The sequence below is a fragment of the Mycteria americana genome, chromosome 12 (assembly GCF_035582795.1).
Source record: "Mycteria americana isolate JAX WOST 10 ecotype Jacksonville Zoo and Gardens chromosome 12, USCA_MyAme_1.0, whole genome shotgun sequence".
In the NCBI taxonomy this organism is placed as follows: Eukaryota; Metazoa; Chordata; class Aves; order Ciconiiformes; family Ciconiidae; genus Mycteria; species Mycteria americana.
In genome coordinates this window covers 19,588,080-19,609,059 of record NC_134376.1, presented here as the reverse complement: position 1 = coordinate 19,609,059, position 20,980 = coordinate 19,588,080, and the positions used below count along the sequence as shown (strand labels likewise).

Genomic DNA, 20,980 nt, shown 5'->3' with positions numbered 1-20,980 from the left:
TTGGGAGCCCTGGACCCTCTTCTTTGCAAACAGCTCTTTAGGGCAGCCCATGAGTCGGGGCAGGTGGACGTTGCTCTGACCCAGGGGACAGGCTCGAGCGAACATCTGCTCCCACCAGCTGAAGGAGCAGCATATCTCCCCTCCCAAATACAGGCTAGAAATTCTCTCCAAGATGTCAGTCCGAGCTAGAGGCAGCTCCAGAACCCTCAGGGGGCTGAGCACAAGGTAGGCAGCTGTCCTGGAATGAGAGGTGCTTTAACCCTTCCTTGGAAATCTCTACACTTGCCCCTACCTCCACCCCCAAGGCTATGTTAATCAAATTTCCTCTGCTAGTCAGTTATTCCCCATGTGGTTTCCACTTCTGCAATTTCAAAAATCTGTACATGATCTTGTTATTGCTCACTAGGGAAGGAAGCTGTCCCAAGAAGACCCACACCCTCAGAAACGCTGAGAGTTACGGTTGAGTAGAGCCCTGCAGTCCTTGAAGCTAAACTGCTCCCTCCAGAGTCAATAGTTCACGAGCGGGGAACAAACCCAGGTGCGCAACCCACGGCGTGGCTGCAAGCGAAGCTGTGGCTTTGAGAAACGCTTTGCCTTTATCTGCCCCAAAAGAGCGCATGATCACACTGCTATGTAGGAGCTGTGGCTGACGTTCCTGTAGCGTAAGAGAGAAAGCATAATGGACTTACGCATACAGGTTACGACAATCGGTAAAAATTAGGCAGCTCCTCAGAGGAAGAGAATATCAACAAGTACTTCTGTGAGCTGTGGAACTGCTGATATCAGTTTTCCTCTGGCTTTGTCTCAAGGGTGGGTAAGTGGGGGGGGACTCTCTTGTATCCAACAAGGGTTACACCCTTGCTGCAGCCCTTCCCTCTGGGACGCAGTAATAGGGGCTCGCTTCCCGGTTCTGTGAAACAGGCAGCCAAACCTGGAGAAACTCAGCATCTCTGAGAGTTTGCTGCCTCTTACCCCCATTACATTTGTGTGAGTGTGGCCATGAGGAAGGTCCTGCAGCACTTTGGCTGTGGAGGCAGCAAGGAAGCCTGGACTCTCCTGTTCCACCACCCCCGAGGGTTATATCTACATACTGTCCTCCAAGTGAGGGGAGCAGGTGGCTGTGGTGTGCTGCATCGCTTGCAGAAACACAGCTGGTGTGTGGCAAAGCTTCTGCGGGTGCCGAGATTACAGAAAGGACTGATGCGGATGTACCTGTCCTGCCAGCTCAACCGCCAGCTGGCTGCCACGACTCTGGCTGCAGGGCACCGCAGCTCAGCGAGACCTCTGTAGCCACCGGCCGTGTGCTGCTTGAGCAGGCAGAAGCTGCCCTCTCGATGCTAAGGGCTATCTCCATCGAGCACATATGATTCAGCATGCAAGAGGTCAAGGGACAAAATACCAGCCTGGATGTACACCTCTGCCCACCTCAGCAAACAGTGACAACTCTCGATGTTTCAGACCTAAACCTCCCTTGAACAAAACCGGACAAGCTGTTGCTCTGCAGGATTCATAGTGAGCAACCAACCTCATTCTAGTTGTGGTCTTTGTTGGGCTTGAATTCAGAGCCTCAACAAGATGAGTCTACCAAAGCACGGTATACTCAGACCCCTGCAGAAGGTAAGTGATGCAGAAGCCCGCAGGTTCTTGAAAGGGACTGGCTGCCTGAGGCAATCCCTGCAGCACAGCAGAGAGCTTCACAGTGCGAGGGGGCAAAAGTGGGTCTTCACATTAACCCAGAGGGCTTTAAGGAAGCAGGATTTCGCAGCACGAGGAGGAACATTTGAGGAAGAGAAACAGACTGCGCTCCAGCCACTGCGACCGGGAGGGCACTGGTTGCAGCCAGCTGGCCCTGCTGAGCTGGTGGAGCCAACGCTGGCGCTGCTCCGTCTGCAACACGCGCAGGTCAAAAACGTGGACTGCCAGTCGTTTATGGCACGGAGGATCCAGCATCACCCGGGTTGGGAGGACGAGGCACTGATCATGGGCTCGCTGGACTTGCACTCTTTCCTATAGGTTTCCAAAGCTGCCTGTTTCACCTTGTGGCTGCGAGAGATCAGGAGGAGAAGTCCAGTCAGAAACCCTGCCAGTCAACGGCAGATGGAGGGCACAGCCCTTAATTTTGGGGGACAACTTAACCACAAAGAGGGAGGAGACTCACCAAGCAAGCAACGAACTGAAGCTGTGTCAGCAACAGGGAGGTGTGTATCCAGGTCCAGGGATAGCGTAGACAGTCCTAGCGCCTTATCTACCTTTGCACAAGAGAAGCCAGCACCAGGTTAGCAAAACAGGAGCTGAACGCTCTCAAATATTGCCCAGCTAAAGTCTGGATCCAGTTCCACTGAGCAGCCGTTTGTGTGATTTGAAAACAAAGTCAGAAGCAGCCTATGGCACCAGAGCACGGCCAAGGAGTCAAGCCACGACCCTCCCAGCTGCTCGTGCAGAGGCTCTGCAACCCAAAGCAGTGCTTGGGAAGAGTGACAGCGAGGCAGGTCTGGAAACACCCAACGGTGTGCCTTTTAAAAAGGCAGGAAAACCTTTAAGTTTGCTGCCAGAAGCAGTCTTGTGCCATCAGCTGGTTACAAAACATCTCCCAACAAAGCAGGTATCTGTGTCACATTTACAGAAAAGACTGTGCATAGGAAATCCAGAAAAAAAGGCACAACTAGCAAGCATCACGCTCTTCTCATGCCACAGCACCGTGGCAAGACAGACGACAGCCTTCCTTTTCCAGGAGTTACATCTCCTCCAGCTTCATTATGAACTACCAGCCCTGTGAGACATCACCCATAACTTTCCCATCATCAAGCCCTCCAGACATGATAAAGAGCTCCCACTACTTGATGCAATCAAGCATACCATTTTCCTTTCAGGTCCTCACTCGCATAGTTTAAAGTAGCTGTAAGGTTCAAAACCAGTGACCCACATTGCTGAGTTCCTCAAGATCCCCCAGTTACATTTTCCTGCTACCGAGCACTTTTGTTATAAATGTCTTTAAGGGAGTTATAAAATGGTGATTTATGGTATTTAATGCTAAGCTCACTTTCGGAAATCAAGTGAAGAAAGCCTATTCATACCCCTTTTCCCTACTCCCATCTCTTTTAAAAAAGAAGTACTCGGCCTGACAACGTTTACTGAATTTTAGGACTTTTGGCTTGCAAGAATGATTTATTTCTAACGGAGCGAGAAAGAAGCTGACGACCAGGCGAAGGGGATCCTCTAGCGGCCACGGGCTTTATTCGCAGCAAACCCTCATCATGGCAGTGCAGGACGGCATGAAAATAACCTCCGAATTGTTTCTGCAAGCTCAGCAATCCCTCTTTTCCACATTGCATCGCCTTAGACCACAGCTTTGCTCTTGGAAACACCCGTGTACGGCAGCACAGGAGGCCCCCGTGTTGTGTATGAGGTGTATACGTTGTTTGGGTTGTTTTTTTTTTTCTTTTTTTTCTCCTACCTGCCAGGAGTTTCATTCAAACCCCAAGAATTTAGTGGAATTTCACTGGAAAAATCAAACAGCTTTTTTTACTTCATTGGTCATCGCCTGCGCAGAGTTTCCAAAGGCATTTTGGGCAGAGGATCCTGATATCCTCCTACTATACCAATAAGTTCCTGTAGTTCCCACAACTCTTACATTTAAGTTTCGGGCATTGGCAAAGACTAGGCTTAAGTAACAGGAATATTTGTTTAAACCAGTGCTGCTAACTAGAAACACTCCTTTCAACCATGGCAAAAAGCATCTGCGCTGTTATCAGAGACACAGGCAGGGAAGAGACCCGGGTTAAAACCAAGCCATCAAGAGGAACAAAAATACTAGTTTTAAACAAGCAGCTCCCAGACCGAGCTGCCTGCCTGCTGCCAACAGTCACGTTTGTGCCGGCACAAGGACGGCACAGCCTCTAGCGAGAGCAGTGCTGACTTACAGCGGCTGCGGGACTGTAGCGGAGTCGATGACAGCGTTTACATGCAGTGGATGCAATGGCACCGTTGGTCTGATCTACAACTTAACAAGTGTTGGTGCCCAGAAGACACCTCTAACCTCCATTTAAACCCAGGCTGGGCTGGGGAAAAACACACTCTCCGGCCCCGCCAAAGGGAAGAAAGCTCATTTCAGAATTTGCCAATCTAAGGTTTTTTTACAGTCAGTTTGGCACCTGATCTCAGTGGAAACCTTGTGAGATCTCCTAAAACAGTCAGGAACTGTGTAACTGCTTCACTGTAGTGAAGAGTTCACGTGAGAGAACACATGCTCTAAGGTTTATTTCTCAGTTCCAGCATGCCATTTGCTACGAGGGCTACAGGAGGGAAAATAACTGAATGAAGGACAAAGTCAGTTGCCTCCACAGTCAAACGCCTTTTAATACAATCTAAGATTCTGCACAGTGACACAAATACAATCAATGTAGGGCAGCAATTCCAATGACAGGGTAGAAAAAACAATTCAGCAGCACACCACATCCAAAGAAAATCATCACCGCAAATAATATGCACACTCAACTATGAATAGTCTGAAATTCACGACAGAGAGCTGGCAGAAAGGCATCTCAACATTAACAGCTAGGTGCCCAAGCCTCCGATCTGTCCGACAACCAGACTCCGAGTGTCAGTCGCAGGAGCTGAGCTCTTCCAGTGCCACGGCTGCCGGCGAGCTCTTGGTCCCCAGTGGCCGTGGCATCCACATCGCTATGGTGACTGCGTGGTCAGAGGAGCTCGCTCCCCATCAAAAGTGAGGATGGGTTTCCAAGGACAAAGTACACAATTTCAATGCACACGCACAAGTAGCAGTTGATCGATCTGCAAGTGCCAACCTTCCATGGCTAAACAGATCTCTATTGGCATGAAGTTTAACTCTTTAAAGAACAGTACTGCCCACCCCTCCCATTTGTCTTCAGTTATCTCAACACAGAGGAAATGGGAGTTTTCCCCTTCCCTTTGTTAACTGGCCTCATTAATAAGAGGCCGATTAATGTGCTTCATCAGAAAAATGGAGCATGTCAAAGAGCATGATCTGTAGGAATGACAGCTTTTGGGGTCAGTGGTGAAGTCAGTCCAGCCCGGCTAACAGCTGGAAACAGTTCCTGTGGCCTGGAAACAGCTTAGATACCATTTACAATAAATTCAAGTTCCTGATGTCAGGAATTTCTAGTCTTTTCTGCCTTCAAGAGAACATTACAAAGCAAAAATGGCTTCTCAGGAAAGCAAATACGTTCTTGAAGAACTGTGGTAGCTGACACCCAGCCTTCAGCTCTCCAGCTCCACACCGAACGGCTAATCAAGCAACACTGGCACCCTCCCTGTCATTGCTGCCAGCAGGACTATTTATCAAATGTATATAAAATTATACATGTTCCTTTTCCAGGTTAAGTAAAGGTGGCCCGTCCATCTGGTAAAGACCGGTAATTAGTGTCTTTAGGTAGGGCTGATGATGCGTCATGACCCCGAGTCCCACATTTCCCTACGTACCATTAACACCCTATTACAAGCTTTTGTCACCCTCGGGCAGCGTAATGGCACCTACAGCTCTAATGGCACCTTTTGGGGGGTCCAGCTCCCGCCTGAGATAGTTAAGTAGAACAAACAGTTTATTAACAGCTCATAAAGTAATACATTTACAAGTTATTCATTCATTCAGATCTTACAATAGTTCGTTTTACTAACAAACATATGTACAATGTCAACTGAAGAAAACAACGCTCGGTTCGATAGACGCCAAGCGACTTTGTCCTGTCGGGAACAAGACAGTCCAAAGTTCGGTTAATAACTCGTAGTTGCCAGAATACCATTTTCCACGTGCCCCTAGTGGAAATCCCATAAATTTGATGTTGCTAGCCTTTGTCAGATCTTGAATATGGCCTTTTAGATGTTTATATTTTCTAACCTTCACCACCACTGCATCAGCCAATGATGTTAACTTACTTTCATATCTTACTGTAATATCCACCACTATAGCTTGGTCTTTCTTCGCAAATACCAAATCTGGCTTATATAGCTCATTCCATTCATCTCGTACCTGTGGCTCCTGAAATACCGTCCATTCTTTCTTTTTGGCCTCCTCTATCAATAATTCGCAGATATCCTGGTGTCCTGTACTGCCGGACAATATCCAATGATATGGGAACAGGTCTCGTTTTCTGCTAGGCAGCGATGGCACGCTTTAATTTGGGTTTCCTGTCATCCCCTCACTAAGAATTCTCTTGTAGGGTAGACATTAGCCCTCAGTTGTAATGCCTTGATGAGCTTTCTATGCCCCCTCTAAAATTCCAGCCAGCTGTTACTGATCTTATCATCCTCAAAGCTGGAAATGCCATAGCCCTGGGAAACCAACTTGGTCCAGTTCACAAATTCTTGTCTCCGCCAACTGCAGGACCTCAGAAAGATGACTTCTGGATCGGGCATCTTCCATTCCGAGACCTGTTTCTCACCACCTGGTCCCTCTGATATCACCATAACTGCTCTCAGGTCCCATATAGATGGAATTTTATCCTTATCTCCTCCTGCTGCAATCCACAACCTTTCAAATTCTTTCTCAATGCCTTCCTGCCGAGCCACCACTCTTACTGTTTCATCTGAAGACCGTGCAATTCTGTGTAGTCTTCGAGCTTGCACATTGGGAATCAAACCCACTGGCCTGGTAATACCTAGACCTCCATCCCGAGTGCTGGAATACAGGATGGCATCACAAGTACTTGCTGGAAGATGTAACCATTCCTTGACTGCCGCTCAGATTGCCAAGTCAAGGGTCTCCACGTACGTTGCTTTCACATCAGCCTGGTCTGCCAAGTAGATCAATCGTGGAATAGTACACCCTTTCAAGATGTCAGCCTTCTGAAATGGCTTTAGTGCAGTTTTCCCAATTTGTTGCAGCCATCCGTTCACTTTCTCCAGTAGTTCCGGTTTTGATATTCCAGTCCATGGGTCAATACGCAGGCCCAGGTACTTCTCAGAGCTACCGGGTTCAATCATATTGAGGGGAGTGCTGTTAATTGTCCATGGAGGACAATCATTGATCCTATATGAGTCTTGTTGGCTGGATGTAAAAGCCGTGGCCCTTCTCCCCTTGTGTCTTGAGGCCAGTTAGATCACAAAAGACCTCCAAAATTTCGATGTTTTTCTACATTCCTTCCCATGATCCGCTCAGCAGTACCAAATCGTCTGCGAATGCCGTAGTTGTTACGCTTCTCAAACAGTGTTGGAATCCACTACCCTCCTCCTCCAGCTTGCACAGTAGGGGGTCCACAGATAAGTTAAATAAAATCGGGGACATTGAATCGCCCTGTTTCACACCAATCCGAATCCCAATGGGATCTGACTGTTCACTCTTCAGGTCAATACGAGTATTGATGTTATGATACAAATTTGTAATCAGGGTAATAATATGATTGTCCACACCCTTCTGCTTAAGAACCGCTATGATGTGAGAATGGCTCAGTGTCAAACAAGGACTACAAACTACATCAAGAGCTGTTCAGAGTTACAATGTGACCAAAGCACTTCACAGCTGGGGTACTTTTAACTTTCTGATAAGGCGCTCATTGTAATCATTGTCTTAAAAAACAGTCTGTGGTCCCCAACTCAAGAGTTTTGTATGTAACACAAACTGTTGGCTTAATTACCTGAACTTTGATACATGCTTGGTCAGCAACAACCATTAACTACACAGACAAAGTAAATGCCTCTTCGCTACTGGAAAGAAAACCAAGTCACAATCCTCTAAGATGTCTCACAACCATAATGAGAATTACACATGAGGATTTGCACATGAAAAGGAACATTCATCTTCACTGAACAAAAGGATTGTGTGAAGATGACACAGCATTGTACAATTCCTCTTGCTAGATTATTGCAGCCCCTTGCTTATTCAGGCTATTCAAATCTAAAACACACATACTAGTCCTGCAGGATGTCTGCAGCAGGGTCATGCTGTATCAAACTAAAACCATCCCTGTGACATGGGCCTCAAGAGTGATATGAATAAGGATAGTCAGCAGAAGGAGGATCACCTGTTAACTCTTTCACCCTCTGCTGTAATTTGCAAACTCAGGTTTGCAGGTCTTTGCTCAAATTGCTCTGGGCATAGTGTGCGCTCCAAGTGCGCCTACACCAGTTGCAAATGCACAGACATAGAGCAGCTGTTAGACACTGCCAGCCAGCCGGCATAATGTCTCACTTTAAGAATGAAGATTTACCTTCAGTCCCACGCGAAAGACTGGTTGGCCATCTAGACAAGCTACAAAAAAGGGGTCTTTTGTGGACCTTCGCTGCCAGGGGGGTCAGAAGTTGTACTCATCTGGCACAAGGGAAGCTGAGCTGAGGCCTGCGATAGACTTTTGAAAGACACTCGAAACTCATGCCTACACCTCACTGATTTTCAGTACTGCTCCTTGGATTCTCACACTAATATCCTATGATGAATTTCCGAGCAACTATGAGTCATTTCTGATTTCAAACACCCAAATCCCTGTGCACTAAGGACAGAGCAGGGAAAGGACCAGTGTTTCTTAGATATGGCTTAAGACATTGTACAGCACTCGGGTTTTGCTGATACAGTTGCATCTGGCAGGAATGGGGAGTGAGAAAAATCACATCACCACTGCCAGCTGCAGGAGATTTTGCAGAGAAAACCTATTCATTTTGAGTGGAATACTAAAGTCCCCCAAATCCTGCCAACACACAGCTCGAGGGAATTTCTGACAACTTAATAAGCTGAAAATTAATGCTATTGTGGTGTGGGTTTTTTTTTTTTTTCCCCTCCTCCAAGGGCACCTCAGATGAGCTCAAAAGAGAGGAGATATGGACAAAACTGAAATTTCACCTACATTTAAGAGAACCTGTGAAACGGGTTACGTTTTTGAGTGATTTCTTTTCACTGAGGAAGCTTGTGCGATACTAGCAAGTGCAAAGTGATACAGCTAGCTTTGAAAAAATAATAAAGGCAGCATCAGCCAGCATTTGTAAAAAGCCAGATATGACTGTTTGAGTTCTTCCCCATCAAAATACATAAGTATAACTGAATTATAGCTCCCCTTCCAGTTCAATCAAGCTTACGGTAAACCTATGAAAAGACAGCTGGACAGAACTCTGAGTGGGAAGTGGGAAAGAAAGAGAGACCCCGTGCTGACTCTCAAACAGGGTGAAATAATCTAATTGCAAATATAAATGGTGCAAAAGACATCTTAAACTGTTGTATATGCAGTCTAATATTTCAAAGAACTATTCTGACAAAAATTAAACTGGCACCTTAAGAAGCAAATCGCATTTTTGCCAAGTTTGTTCATGTACTTTGCAAGAGGCAACACTTTACCAAGACACATGGTATTTTCATTGATGGCAAGCTAAACAAGCCAACTTACCAACAAGACTCACCTGTGACCTCTGAATATCAACATGACCCTGTCCAGCCTAGTTGAGATTTTATCACTATAAATTTTTAAATTTTCCTTTTAATGAACTTTAGTAATAACATTTCCCCCACTCTAAAGCAATTTTTTAGATTAAACTGCTGAAAAAACCAGCAATTCCTCTTTCCCTTCATTTTACCTTTTGTGGTAAATCTTCTTACTAGTGAATTACCCACTGAAGCTTTGAGAGCATCCTGTCGTATGCTCTGGACTATCCATTGATGTTATGTACTTGTGCTTCATGTGGGAGAAGCTCTACAGCAGATACCGCAAGTTTTGGATAAAGACACTGGGCAATTGCCTCCAGACATCACGTGGCACAAGGCATGCTTGCAGAGAGCCGTATGAATTCTGAGGAATGAGCAAAAGCCTCTTTGCATCATCCAAACCCTACCAGAACACTGCTGGCAAAAAAGCGTTACCTTTTTCAGGATTTCATCACTGGGAAGACTCATGATATGGAGAAACAGTGTCGCCTAGAGTTCTCCTGGGAAACTTGTCCACTTTCAGAATATTATTACACAGAAGATTTCCCTCCCACCTCCCTTCATTTAGTTGTGGGGAGAGCATTAAGCCTCTGTATCAAAATGTCTAATTCCCCAAACATGTAGGGATATCAGCACAGTTAATTCTCAGATTTAAAGCTCCATTTCAGCTTCCAGGAAAGATGAAGAAAGGGAAGTTTCTGAGCACTGCATATATGCTCTGGCTTTCAGCTGCCTGAAACATGAGTCAGTTTGAAGTCATTATACTGATATGGAATAGGAATGTAAACAAAATGAAGCCTTTGAGATATCGTTGTCCAGTCTGGATGCCTTCCTCAGAGGCAGACTCCTCAAACAGATGCAACTGGAATGTGTCACGGGTTCAGGTACAAGGAGAAGGATAACTAGCAATCATGGTTCTTGTGTGAATCGAGGGCTTTCATAACTTACGAAATGGTACTGATAATAACTCAGGATTTGCCTGCACAACGTCTGCTTGTAGTAGGGCAATGATTTTATGAACTACTGTTCTACGTCAAATCTGAGGTCAATGTTCCCTGTAAGCAGACATTTGATATTACTGGCTCAAGCCAGATACTGGTGCCAGTGGCACACAGCTCTACAGTACACCTCAGCCAGCTCTGTGCCTCTGAGGAATTGCATCAAACTGCAAACCTATCCTGTGATATGGACTTATATCCATTTAGGATGGTTTGAAATCATTACATTTTCATTTTTACCTAATAACAGGACCTGAATCCAGATCTCTAGAGGTAAAGAGCTAAGGAGTTAATCAGATACATTACTTCACCTTGACCTGTCTTAAATAAGAGTAAACAACTAAGCCCTGCATTCAAGTGCACCATTTAGTAATTACTAAAAACAGAGCCCAGCAGAAATTATGTTCTAACTTGCTCCTGAATTAGAATTTGCCTTGGGAATCCTAGGACAACTGAAAAACTAGTTGATTAATGATAGTCATGTCAACCATTCATGGTGTCCCTGAAGCCCCACACCTCCAAGACAGAGATCTGGAAGCTTTCAGAGCACAATGGCTGATTATTGAAAGTATTGCAGTGGCTGGTTCTTCCGTGGTTCAGATCTGCATCGAGGTAAAGAGCCTGGCCATCACCACCTCCTGTGAAGAGACAAAGACAAGTGTAAGGGGGTGTCTGCCTTTTTTAGCATGGGAAACTGCTATTAAAAAAAAAAACAACCTTAAGTGCTTTTCTTATGGGAACAACTGGAAGCCCTAAGAGATGTTGGCTTGCTGTCTTCAAGTGTAACAGAGTATGATCAAATGCATAGCTTTCTACTGACACTATCAGAACTGGATGATTTTTTTTTTTAATTTAAAAAAACAGTAATGCAAGTCAGTAAGAACAAGAAGCCCGACTCAAATGCCTGCATTTAAGATTTGTTTTTCAGTGCTGCAGGATCTTGGAAGCTGCCAACTGCATATTTTCCCTCCAGTAAAGAAAACACAAAGAATTCTGTTAGCAGTCAAAAATGAAAGCTGGGAGAAGAACAAGATCAATAAGTAACAACACTGGCTTGGTCTTCTAAATAATTATAAAACATGTCAGAGTTAAAAGCATTTTGATTATCTGTGGGTCTATGTCAAGATTCACAGAGCTTACAGTCAGATAATGCAGTAAAGTGAACTAAATTTAGACAGAGATGTGTTAGGAAAACAAAAAGGAAGATTCCCCTATTGCTTATAGTGCAACCATCTAAGAATAACTACAAAAACATCTGAAGAATCAAAAGGGAGGAAGTTCTGGTCTACAGCTGGAATTGTGTACATCATCATTTCTATATATCTACTACCCAAGCTTGTATTTCTCTTATTACTACCCGTAGTGTAATACAAGGTAAATAAGTGACTGTCTTATCCAAGGCTGATAGGAAGAGCTGGTGGGATATATGCTCAACAGTAAAGATCTCTGAAATATCTGTGATACATCTTTAACAGTGATTTCTAATTCAGTTACACACGCACTGAAGTTCTCACCAGCCTAGCTGATACTGGAGCAGCCCAACTTACGGTCAATTAGAGTACATGCTGCTAACTGGGAAATCAGCCAACACTTTATGTTACAGAGGAAATCACCAGGCTAGTTGCTCTCCTAACAAGTGTCAAGTAAAGCTTTTTGGGAAAAGGACACCTATGATTTTTATACCTGTTCCTTGTAAATCCCATTTAGGTGACAACTTTACTAAGCAGGCTTTTGCCAAAGTCAGCAGCACCACAGATCCAATAAAGTTCCAGGAGAATTAACATGTTTCATAGTTTACCCTGTGTTTCAAAAGCCTCAGTAAGTTCCTCTTCAAGAACTATTTCTCATCATGAATTAGGCAGTATGAAGGTATGGCTGTGCTTAAAGCTAGGAGTTACTATCTTACTCTAAAATGCTTGATGTGCAAGTTTTCTCACAGAAAATTTTTTTTGGGTAATATCATCAGGTTTTGTGGCCACTTTTACCTCTAACTGTAGCGATACTGAAATATATATATGGTAAATATAGGTGACTCTCTTATCTAAGGCGGATAGGAAGAGCTGGTAGGATATATGCTCAAATTCTCACACTGACTTACCTATAATGATGCATTCACTGCTACCAGCCATGAACATGGAGGCTGTTTTGGAAGGCAAGTTGAAGTGCCGAGCCGATAAGAAGGGAGAAAGGCGATCTGAGGGGTCTGATGGGACACTGCCAGAAGAGAGGGTGCTGGGAGCTGGTGAGGCATGATTTTCTGGCTCTGAACCAGTCGTGGCCAGTTCTGGGTGTTTTATGATCACCCATTCGTAGCGTTCCACTTCTGGCTGCAGCTGCATAGGGGCAGAGAACAGCAAAGCTTTAGGGCACGTGCACCACATAGAGTGCTCTGCACAGCAAAGAACATTCAAGCCCCTGAGACTCCACCGCACGATTAGTGGTAAAGATTGGATCAAACTGTCTTTTAGGCCAGATGTTATTTTCTTTCTTTATACCTTTGTTTTTAGGTGATTGAAGAAATGATGCAGTGTTTTCCGAGTTACCTTATTACATCTTTTAAGAAAATATTCTGTGCAAGGGGAGAAATAGGGTTACCACAAAACTGAAAAGTAGAATTTTCTCCTCCACATTAAACGTTCAGCAGACTTTATAAACTAGGAGGGCATATAATCCAGCCTCTTCAAGCAGAAGGGAAGTAAGAGTTACTCACACCAGTATAGTTCTGCCTTGCTACTGGGTAGCGACAATAAAATTTTACTCACCCTAAATACAAAGCACTCCCCAGTTCCAAAGAAACTCAGCTTGTTCCCTCCCCGCCTGCGCTCGCTCCAGTCAGTTGACAGATAAGCACCACAGACCTAGCACAAACAGCACCGTCAGGAGGCTTTCCATTGAAGAAGAAAGTGTGTTAAACCAATTGATACCAGCATTTCAGAGTCCAGAACTGCATGTTTTATTTTAGTTTGATTTTCAAAATCTCTTTATCAGTGCATTAAGGCAGCACAAGTACTTATATCTAAAGATAGATTTAAACTGCTTTAACCCACTTAAGGTGGATACCCTTAAATCCTAAGAGTTTCATAAATTATTTCACATCTCTGAAGCCTTGAAGGAGAAATGTTCCAAGATAGCCCCAGGTACCAAAACACAACTCACTCCAAACTTGTAAAGCCTGATTTCCACTTCCTCATTTTGGCAACCAAAGCAACAGTATGGTCACAAGTTACAGTATGAGCAATTCTGCCTGAATATTTGTGGTCATAAACAGTAGCCTTGCTGGCTTTCTCCATTTCAAACTGTAGGTTACAATCAGCTTATCTAAGCCAATGCTGAACTAGCTCAGATATTTAAAGAAGCCTATTCAAAACAGCATGGGGTTCACTAGTTTCCAATAAAGAAAAACATAGCCTTAGAGGGCTGAGCTTTTCTGTGGAGTCTTTTGTTTGAACTAGAAGAATTTCTCAGTACCAGCAATAAGCATCACTGCCAAGCAGACACAATGAAGCTCTAAGAATGGGATGAAAGCAACCCTGCATTTTTTTTTCCAGAAACTATGGTTAAACAGAATTGTTCTAAGGTACATTTGCTGTTTAGCCTCCACCAGCATTAACAGCAGAGCTCCTAGGACAAAATTACTGAAGAGCAGGTTTTTTATATAGATAAATCGTGTGCATAAACAAAAAGATGGCCCAATACTCCGTTTGATCTAATATGACCAAAGTATGAGAGCCAGAAAATCAGAAGGCAAATTTTCTTCTTTCTAAAATGTAAGTATAGACATATGAATAAAAGATGAATGTAATCCTTTGCAAAAAAACAAAACCCACAACCACCAAAAAACCCCCCATACTTTTCTCCTACTTTTTTGTTTGGACTATCTTTTTTTTTTTTTGAGGGGTAAGAAATGGACCATATTATAAAAACCAGCATCACTGACAAAGCTAGACTTTTGACATGCTCCAGGACAAGCAGCAAAATAATAAATAAATATTTTCCCTCTTCCCTTTAGATACCACAGGCATTCTATAAGCCATTGGCATGTCAATGCAGGCCTGCGATGGCCAGAAACCATACACAAAACTATGAAACAACCTGGAGCGTTAGCATGAGGTAGATGCAAATAAGAGTAGAAATGGGCTTGTTTCATGGACAGTCATCCTGCAGGAACATAAGCAGAAATATAAGCCCACAGGCTGCAATAATAGCTTAATGTTATCCACAGAATATTTAGAAGTCATGTACAGTGGCACAGACAACCAGTGCTCATTACAGGAAGCACCTGTGTGTCCTCCTTTGGAAGGTCTGGGAAGCGTTCTTGTTTTATGCATTATTTTTTTTAAACAAGCATGAGATAAAGCTAATGTTTCTGTTTTCACATGATGTTGTCCAATATTGTCATACACAGCAGAGCAGAGAACCAACGCTCATTAGATAAGGCACCTGTGTGCACTCCTCCTCAGGTTCTCAGAGCTTTCTTGTTCCTTTTTTTTTTTTTTTTTCAAACAGGAATGAGATGAAGCTAAAGCTTTTGTTTCCACATTATGTAGTCCAGTAGTATTCATACCATTTAAATTCTGCTACTTTCTCTCCTCATATGCTGGAGAAAATGACAATATCTTCTATGAATCATGAGTTTCTTAATACAATTCCCCACCCTCTCCCTCTGATTCTGCAATTAAGAGAATCTGTCCAAGAGCTCAATGAGTTACTCTAGTCCATCATCCCACATTACTTACAAGAGAAAGAATAGCTGACCAAGACCTAGTTTACAAGATTTACCCAAGAATGCATAGTCCCATAATCAACAAATGGAACCACTTAAAGCATGCATCGTTAAAAAAACAAAACCAAACCCCGAGCAATTTCAGGTCCCTTGTTTCTTCTTTTCATAATAAACAGTTGCCTAAAACCTAATTTGCTCACTTGCCTTTCACCTCACTCACCTCTTTTGTTGTGGTCTTGATGAGGAGAAGAGTTGGTTCGTGTCCCTCACTGTGAGAATAGAACCTGAAGTGCAGAGTACACAAAAATGAGCACTCAACTACCACCAACTGCAGTTCTTTTCCTCCTTAACGTCAGGCACCACCTCCTCCTCCAACTGATGGCATGGCAAAAAAACCATCTGAAGACTAAGCATATTCCTGCAAATGCTCTCTACAGTGCATTGTAAATAACAGAGTTGAGTATAAACAAATATTGTCAAGCAGTTCTTCTCTACTCAGTTCTCTGTACAGTTGTTTATGCCTCTGCAGAAAAACTGGAAGACTACCTATCACAACAGTGGCATTTTACAGCATTTTGAATTAAGACAAGCTAAAGGAAGTTGTGTCCTGAGGACTGATGGCTGTGTCTGAAGAGCTTTTGGTTTTCATAGAAAATAATTACGATGCATTCTCTTTGCTTGCTTTTGCTTTTCCTCATAGACACATGGGGCTGGGACAGCAGACCACTCCCCACCTCAGTACCTCAACTGCAGATGTCGAAGTCATTATTAGGAGCTATATGATTATAGCCTTCTGTGTCAAGTGCAAGGAGAACTTATACCTAGTTTATCCCACTTTAAAAATAATACAATCAGATTCATAGGTAGAGGAACCTCCAGTTTTGAGTTCCCTTATTCTTTGAATCAGTTTGAATGTGGTCATCTATCAAAAGAGCCTGCAGAGCAGCCACCGAGTTAAAACCATTCATAGCCAGTGGGGAATGAACCAGTCTCAAACCAGCATATTCTGTGAACTGATGCAAGTTTGACTCTTCCAATTGGTCTTGGACAGTTGAAAATGGCTTGCCATGTTCTGGCATATGAAGTATCCTGGTCAAATGCTGTAGCCAATAGGAATTTGTCACATTTACATCCCATCGCTAATAACATTCTTCAGATCAAGTTCTGACTAGGCATGGCCTTTTTGTCAATCCAGCGAACAGTTCACCAGTTGCTCTTTTTTGCCCTCACAGTAGAGAAGAGCGGGGAAGGTTTTCCTTACCTGCTCAGACTACAGCCATGTTCCAAGGTGGTGAAAAGCAAGAGGGGCTGGCAAAGTGCAAATCGCTCTGGGATCCATGACCAGATATCTCGCATCTCTTTCACACTGACAATTTCAGACTTGAAGTTCTCAGCATGAACTGCTAGGTGCACATTTTGCCTGAGAAATACAATACAAAACATTGAGAAACAATAATTTAACAACAAAACAAGTTTTGAATTACGGGACAGTAACATGCAAAGACAGCTGAACACTAAAAGACCCTAGCAGATGTGCTATTGTTCAAAGCTCCAGCCCATGAGATTAGAAGGCCATGACTTAGTGAAGATAATAAACTGCTGCAGTTTAACATAATCCTCGAGAGGCAGTGATCTGGCCTTACTGAAATACCTGAAGCAATTCCTCTGTATGGCAGCTATGGCCTGCACCTTTATATATAGAGAACATATCAGTGAGCCAACTAGGATGACCATGACCTTAAATAGATCAAATGATATTTGCTGTTTGAGACAGTCTCGCTGGTGCTAGTATTTAAGCATAGAGAACAGAATAACTACAGAAACAGCCAGGATCTGAAAAGAAGAGGTAGTACTTTTTCCCCCTCTGAGGTCCTGCCTGTATCATGGAATTAGAGATTCCTAAAACCCTCAGAAATCTTAGAGGAATCAGTGTTACCAGGCTAAGCAATTTTAATCCAAGGCAAATATCTGAAGCTTTTGGAAAGTTCCACCTCTTGGAAACATGTCATTACCAATGACTTCCACTTCATTAAGGACCAAAGAAGTTCCTAGGTTCATGGTTACAGATGGAGCCTGAAAACATGAAGGAACGCTAGACACTCACACCAGAAAGCAAACCCCCCATACCCCCCTGAGGGGTCTGATACAATTATAAGAACTGATTCATGGCTTTTAAACACTTGAAGGTAATAATAATACTACTACTAATCATCATCATCTTAACCAGTCTTCATTTCTCAGATTAAAGAAGCACACAAACTCAGAGCCCGGGGATTAAACAAGTGTTATTGCATCAGTGGCCAACATTAAAGACTTTTAAAATGCAAGGGTGACAGCCAAGTACATGGTGGAAGTGACACAGGAACTTACACAAGATACTAAGTTACTGGGTAGCCATTAGTTAAATGAAGCTTTAGGCAGTTTGCTCTGCATGCAAGGGTTCAGTTGCAAGTATTTGCCAATTCCTGGTGTGTGGGTTTTTTTTTTTTTTTTTTTTTTTTGACAATTACACATTTCTTTCCTCTCAGTTTCATGGAACATAAAGAGGACCTCAATACTGCATATCTGCACGTAATCTGAATAGCTTAGCTCATTCCTTAAAACATACAAACTATACATTTTTTATTATTTTTCTTGCCATAGTACCAAGAAATCAGCAGCATTTGCACTGTACTTTAGAGTGGTGCTTGCTTGGAGACATTGGAAAATGCTTTCTGAAATTTATTGTAGCTGCCTTAGTGTCAGCATTTCTAATGAAGTGACTCCTTAGGTCACTTAAAAAAAAAATTGCTTCTGCTAGCAAAATGAACCAAATCACTGCTTGCATCGCTGTCCTGCATTATTTAATTAGGAATGAACTTATATGGACACCTGTTTAAGCAGGCTGCAACTATTAATGGGTTTTAAAACTTACAGTATGACTGACTAGGACATTTGTGCTTTTAAACACAGCAAGCTGAGGCACAGGAGAGATCAACTGAAGCAAAGTATGAGCCAAGACTTGAACCTACATCTTCAGAATCTTATTTTAGGTCTCAGCCCTCCCAGTCCTGTCTGGTCTGCAGCTAAAGACTGGTGGCACTACAGAACAGAGCTGAGAAACAAAGCCTTGGTTTCAGTTCATCAGAAATTAGATTTTTCTCACATTCAAGGAATTAAAAAAATATTCAGGGCAGTCAACTAGCTTATTACAGTGAATTTCTGGAGGAAAAGTAATGATGATAAATAGCCTAAGAATTAGTAGCAAATATCAAAATAGTTTTAAACTTCCTAAACCTCAAACAAGCAAGCCTCATAATTATTTGTATGCTTGGTCTGTACATTTTTCACACTTATGTGAACTGTTTGGGCAACTAAACTTCAGTACTCATTCCTAAAAGGCTCTCAACCTCAGTGTACCTTTTCTTTTGCCTCTGTTCCTTCTCCTGACTACTATGAACTGCTGATTTAAGGGCCTTCCCACCCAGACCCCACTCAAAGTCTGTGTTCAGCAGTATTCACAGTAACACATCACTTTCAGTACCCTGTGTCTTCCTACAATTTTTCCATGTAGGTAGAATATCACCTTTACAAACAGATCTTTCTGATTTACTAGAAAGCATTTACTATTGTATTGGCCATTTAAAACTATTCCAGGCATGCTGTTCCTGCCCCTTGAATTTCATGGCAAATCATTTTATATTTAATGTCACCATTCAGTTAGTAAAACCTAGACCATAGCTTGGCCAAAGGATTTGAAATAAAATGACCTGCTATTTCCTAGTCATAAATCACAGCTGCAGGTGCTTAAGACTGAAACCCAATCCTGTGTTGAGACCAGCATCAATTCAGAGCCTGCACCCACATCAAACCAAACTCTGTGATGTTTAACAAAAATACAAATTTTTTGGGGGTTGTTCAGAAAATTGCAACTAGAGTTACAAGTATCTGATCTGTAGTCATCCTTTCATTTTTGGCAGTATTTCTGTAATGACACTGAAAATCATCCACTTTGGTTGGGTAGTTACTTTTCAAATTAGTAAATGAGTGAAAATGAACAGCACACAAGTTGGCTAAGAAAAAACACCAACTTTTTGGTTTATATTGGTTGATGAAAATTAAGCTTAGCCTTCACCACACCAGAAGTCTTTCAGGGTTGCCTGCGAAAAAACCAGCAGTTTGACAAAACACTAAATTTGGACTGGCACTGCATTAAAGTCTACCACTAGAACTGAACAAATTCATTAAGATTTTACCCTGCTTTAGCATTTTCCTCAATTCTTCATGTTGGCTCACTGGGATCAGCACGACAACTTTCTATTGATTATTGACGTTGGAGAGACGTGTTCAATTGTTATCATCCCAAAGGAAATTAAATTTAGAAAAGTAGCACACTTTAAATGTTTAATAAAGCAGCTTATTTGCTATTTTCATAGGAATGTTGTTTTTACAGCTATATCATTAATACAATGTGCTTCAGAGACCTCAAAGTCCCTGTAGATAAAGCCACTGTTGACAACATGCGGTAGCAGCTGTCACAGTGGATATGCTCTGTATGTATTCCAAGAAAACAAATACCACCCTCCAGTGAGGTATGACTCACTGATTACATCTTCTTGCTCTACTTTGTTTTGGGTCACATCTTATAGAGCCTGCATTATCTTTAAAATCCATTATAATTTCAGTTAGGGCATAAACACATGGTAGAACTGATACGTTGTTTCTCATTCATAAATGGCAATAAGCCATATGTGGTGTATAAGCCTGAAACCTAATCCTGTGTTGAGATCAGTGTCAACAGACACCCTGCATCGACCTAAGTCCCCTCAAACCCAAACTATGTGCTTCCCAGCAGAAATCAAGGCTTTCTGCTCCTTTCAGAACACTGTAACTACATTAAAATAATACAAGGACCTTAAAGATTTGCTTGGCTGGAATTAACAGCCTGCTTATTTATTAGAGGTAAAATCCTCAACACACACGATATGATACGAAACATGCTTTGATAAGTCTCTTAAGGTGTTTTTTTGGACATGAAAAACATGAGGAAATTAATTCCAATTTTGATTTTATAAATTAGTACAAATGTTAGTGTGCATCACTCACTAAAGTTAACTCAGGGCACCTGCAACAAGGCCAGATGATTCTCAAAGGCATTAACTTAAACCCATACATCTGTGGTACTTAATACTCATAGGGCATTCTTTCTCCTTTCCAAGTTCTCTGCTTATCAGGTATCACAATCCACTGGGTTTTGTTCTTTAAGATTTGCTTTTCAGGCCAAGACTTGATGAATGACTTCATTAACCATTAATGCTACATGGCTGAGTAACTCTGACCTCCTTGACACAGGAAAATAGTCTGTCTTCTTGCCTCTAAAAAAATCCCTAACTACTTAAAAATAATCTAGTATGAATAGAGACAAGTCACTTTTAAGAGTGTGCCAAGTTGGGTTTGGTCCAATATCTTTCCAATTAACTGTGGAAAGCTTGCAAAGAAGAAAAAAGTTGAGTATGTCTCACATCTATTGCAACAGCATATACCAGGTTTGGATGTGGGACAACACCTAGCAGTTCTGAAGACATGTTACTTGAGATGTTTCTAAAAAGCAACACTTTTTCCTTCCAATGTAGAAAGGACTTCTATCCCACCGTTAACATCACACTTTTCCATTCTGGAAAACACAGGCTTGTATTGCTGTATGGAAGTGCTATGTCGACTAGCTGGGCCCACGATCACTTATCTTACAACTTTGCAGGTGCTTTGAACTAACTTTGCACGAGTGTATTCAGGAGATGTTACACAGCAATTGGATGCTATAATTGCTGCCCTGCTTCTCCTGCCCCAGCATTAGCAATAACGACAGCCTCGGAAAAAATAACCAGCCAAAGACAGAAG

General features: G+C 42.7%; 1 protein-coding gene across 7 annotated transcripts in view; it reads right to left on the bottom strand.

The window, feature by feature from the left end:
- Positions 1-4,338: 4,338 nt before the first annotated feature.
- Positions 4,339-20,980, bottom strand: part of TBC1D24 (TBC1 domain family member 24) — a 33,043-nt gene continuing 16,401 nt past the window's right edge. For 6 of the 7 annotated variants that reach the window (XM_075515589.1, XM_075515587.1, XM_075515588.1 and 3 more), the window contains 5 exons: positions 16,365-16,523; positions 15,324-15,387; positions 13,143-13,238; positions 12,479-12,713; positions 4,339-11,018 (listed from right to left, as the gene is read on the bottom strand). In XM_075515589.1, the coding sequence (XP_075371704.1) occupies positions 10,864-11,018; positions 12,479-12,713; positions 13,143-13,238; positions 15,324-15,387; positions 16,365-16,523 (709 nt within the window). In that variant the 3' untranslated portion in view covers positions 4,339-10,863. The remainder of the gene's footprint in view (positions 11,019-12,478; positions 12,714-13,142; positions 13,239-15,323; positions 15,388-16,364; positions 16,524-20,980) is intronic. The other variant, XM_075515592.1, reaches the window with a different exon arrangement.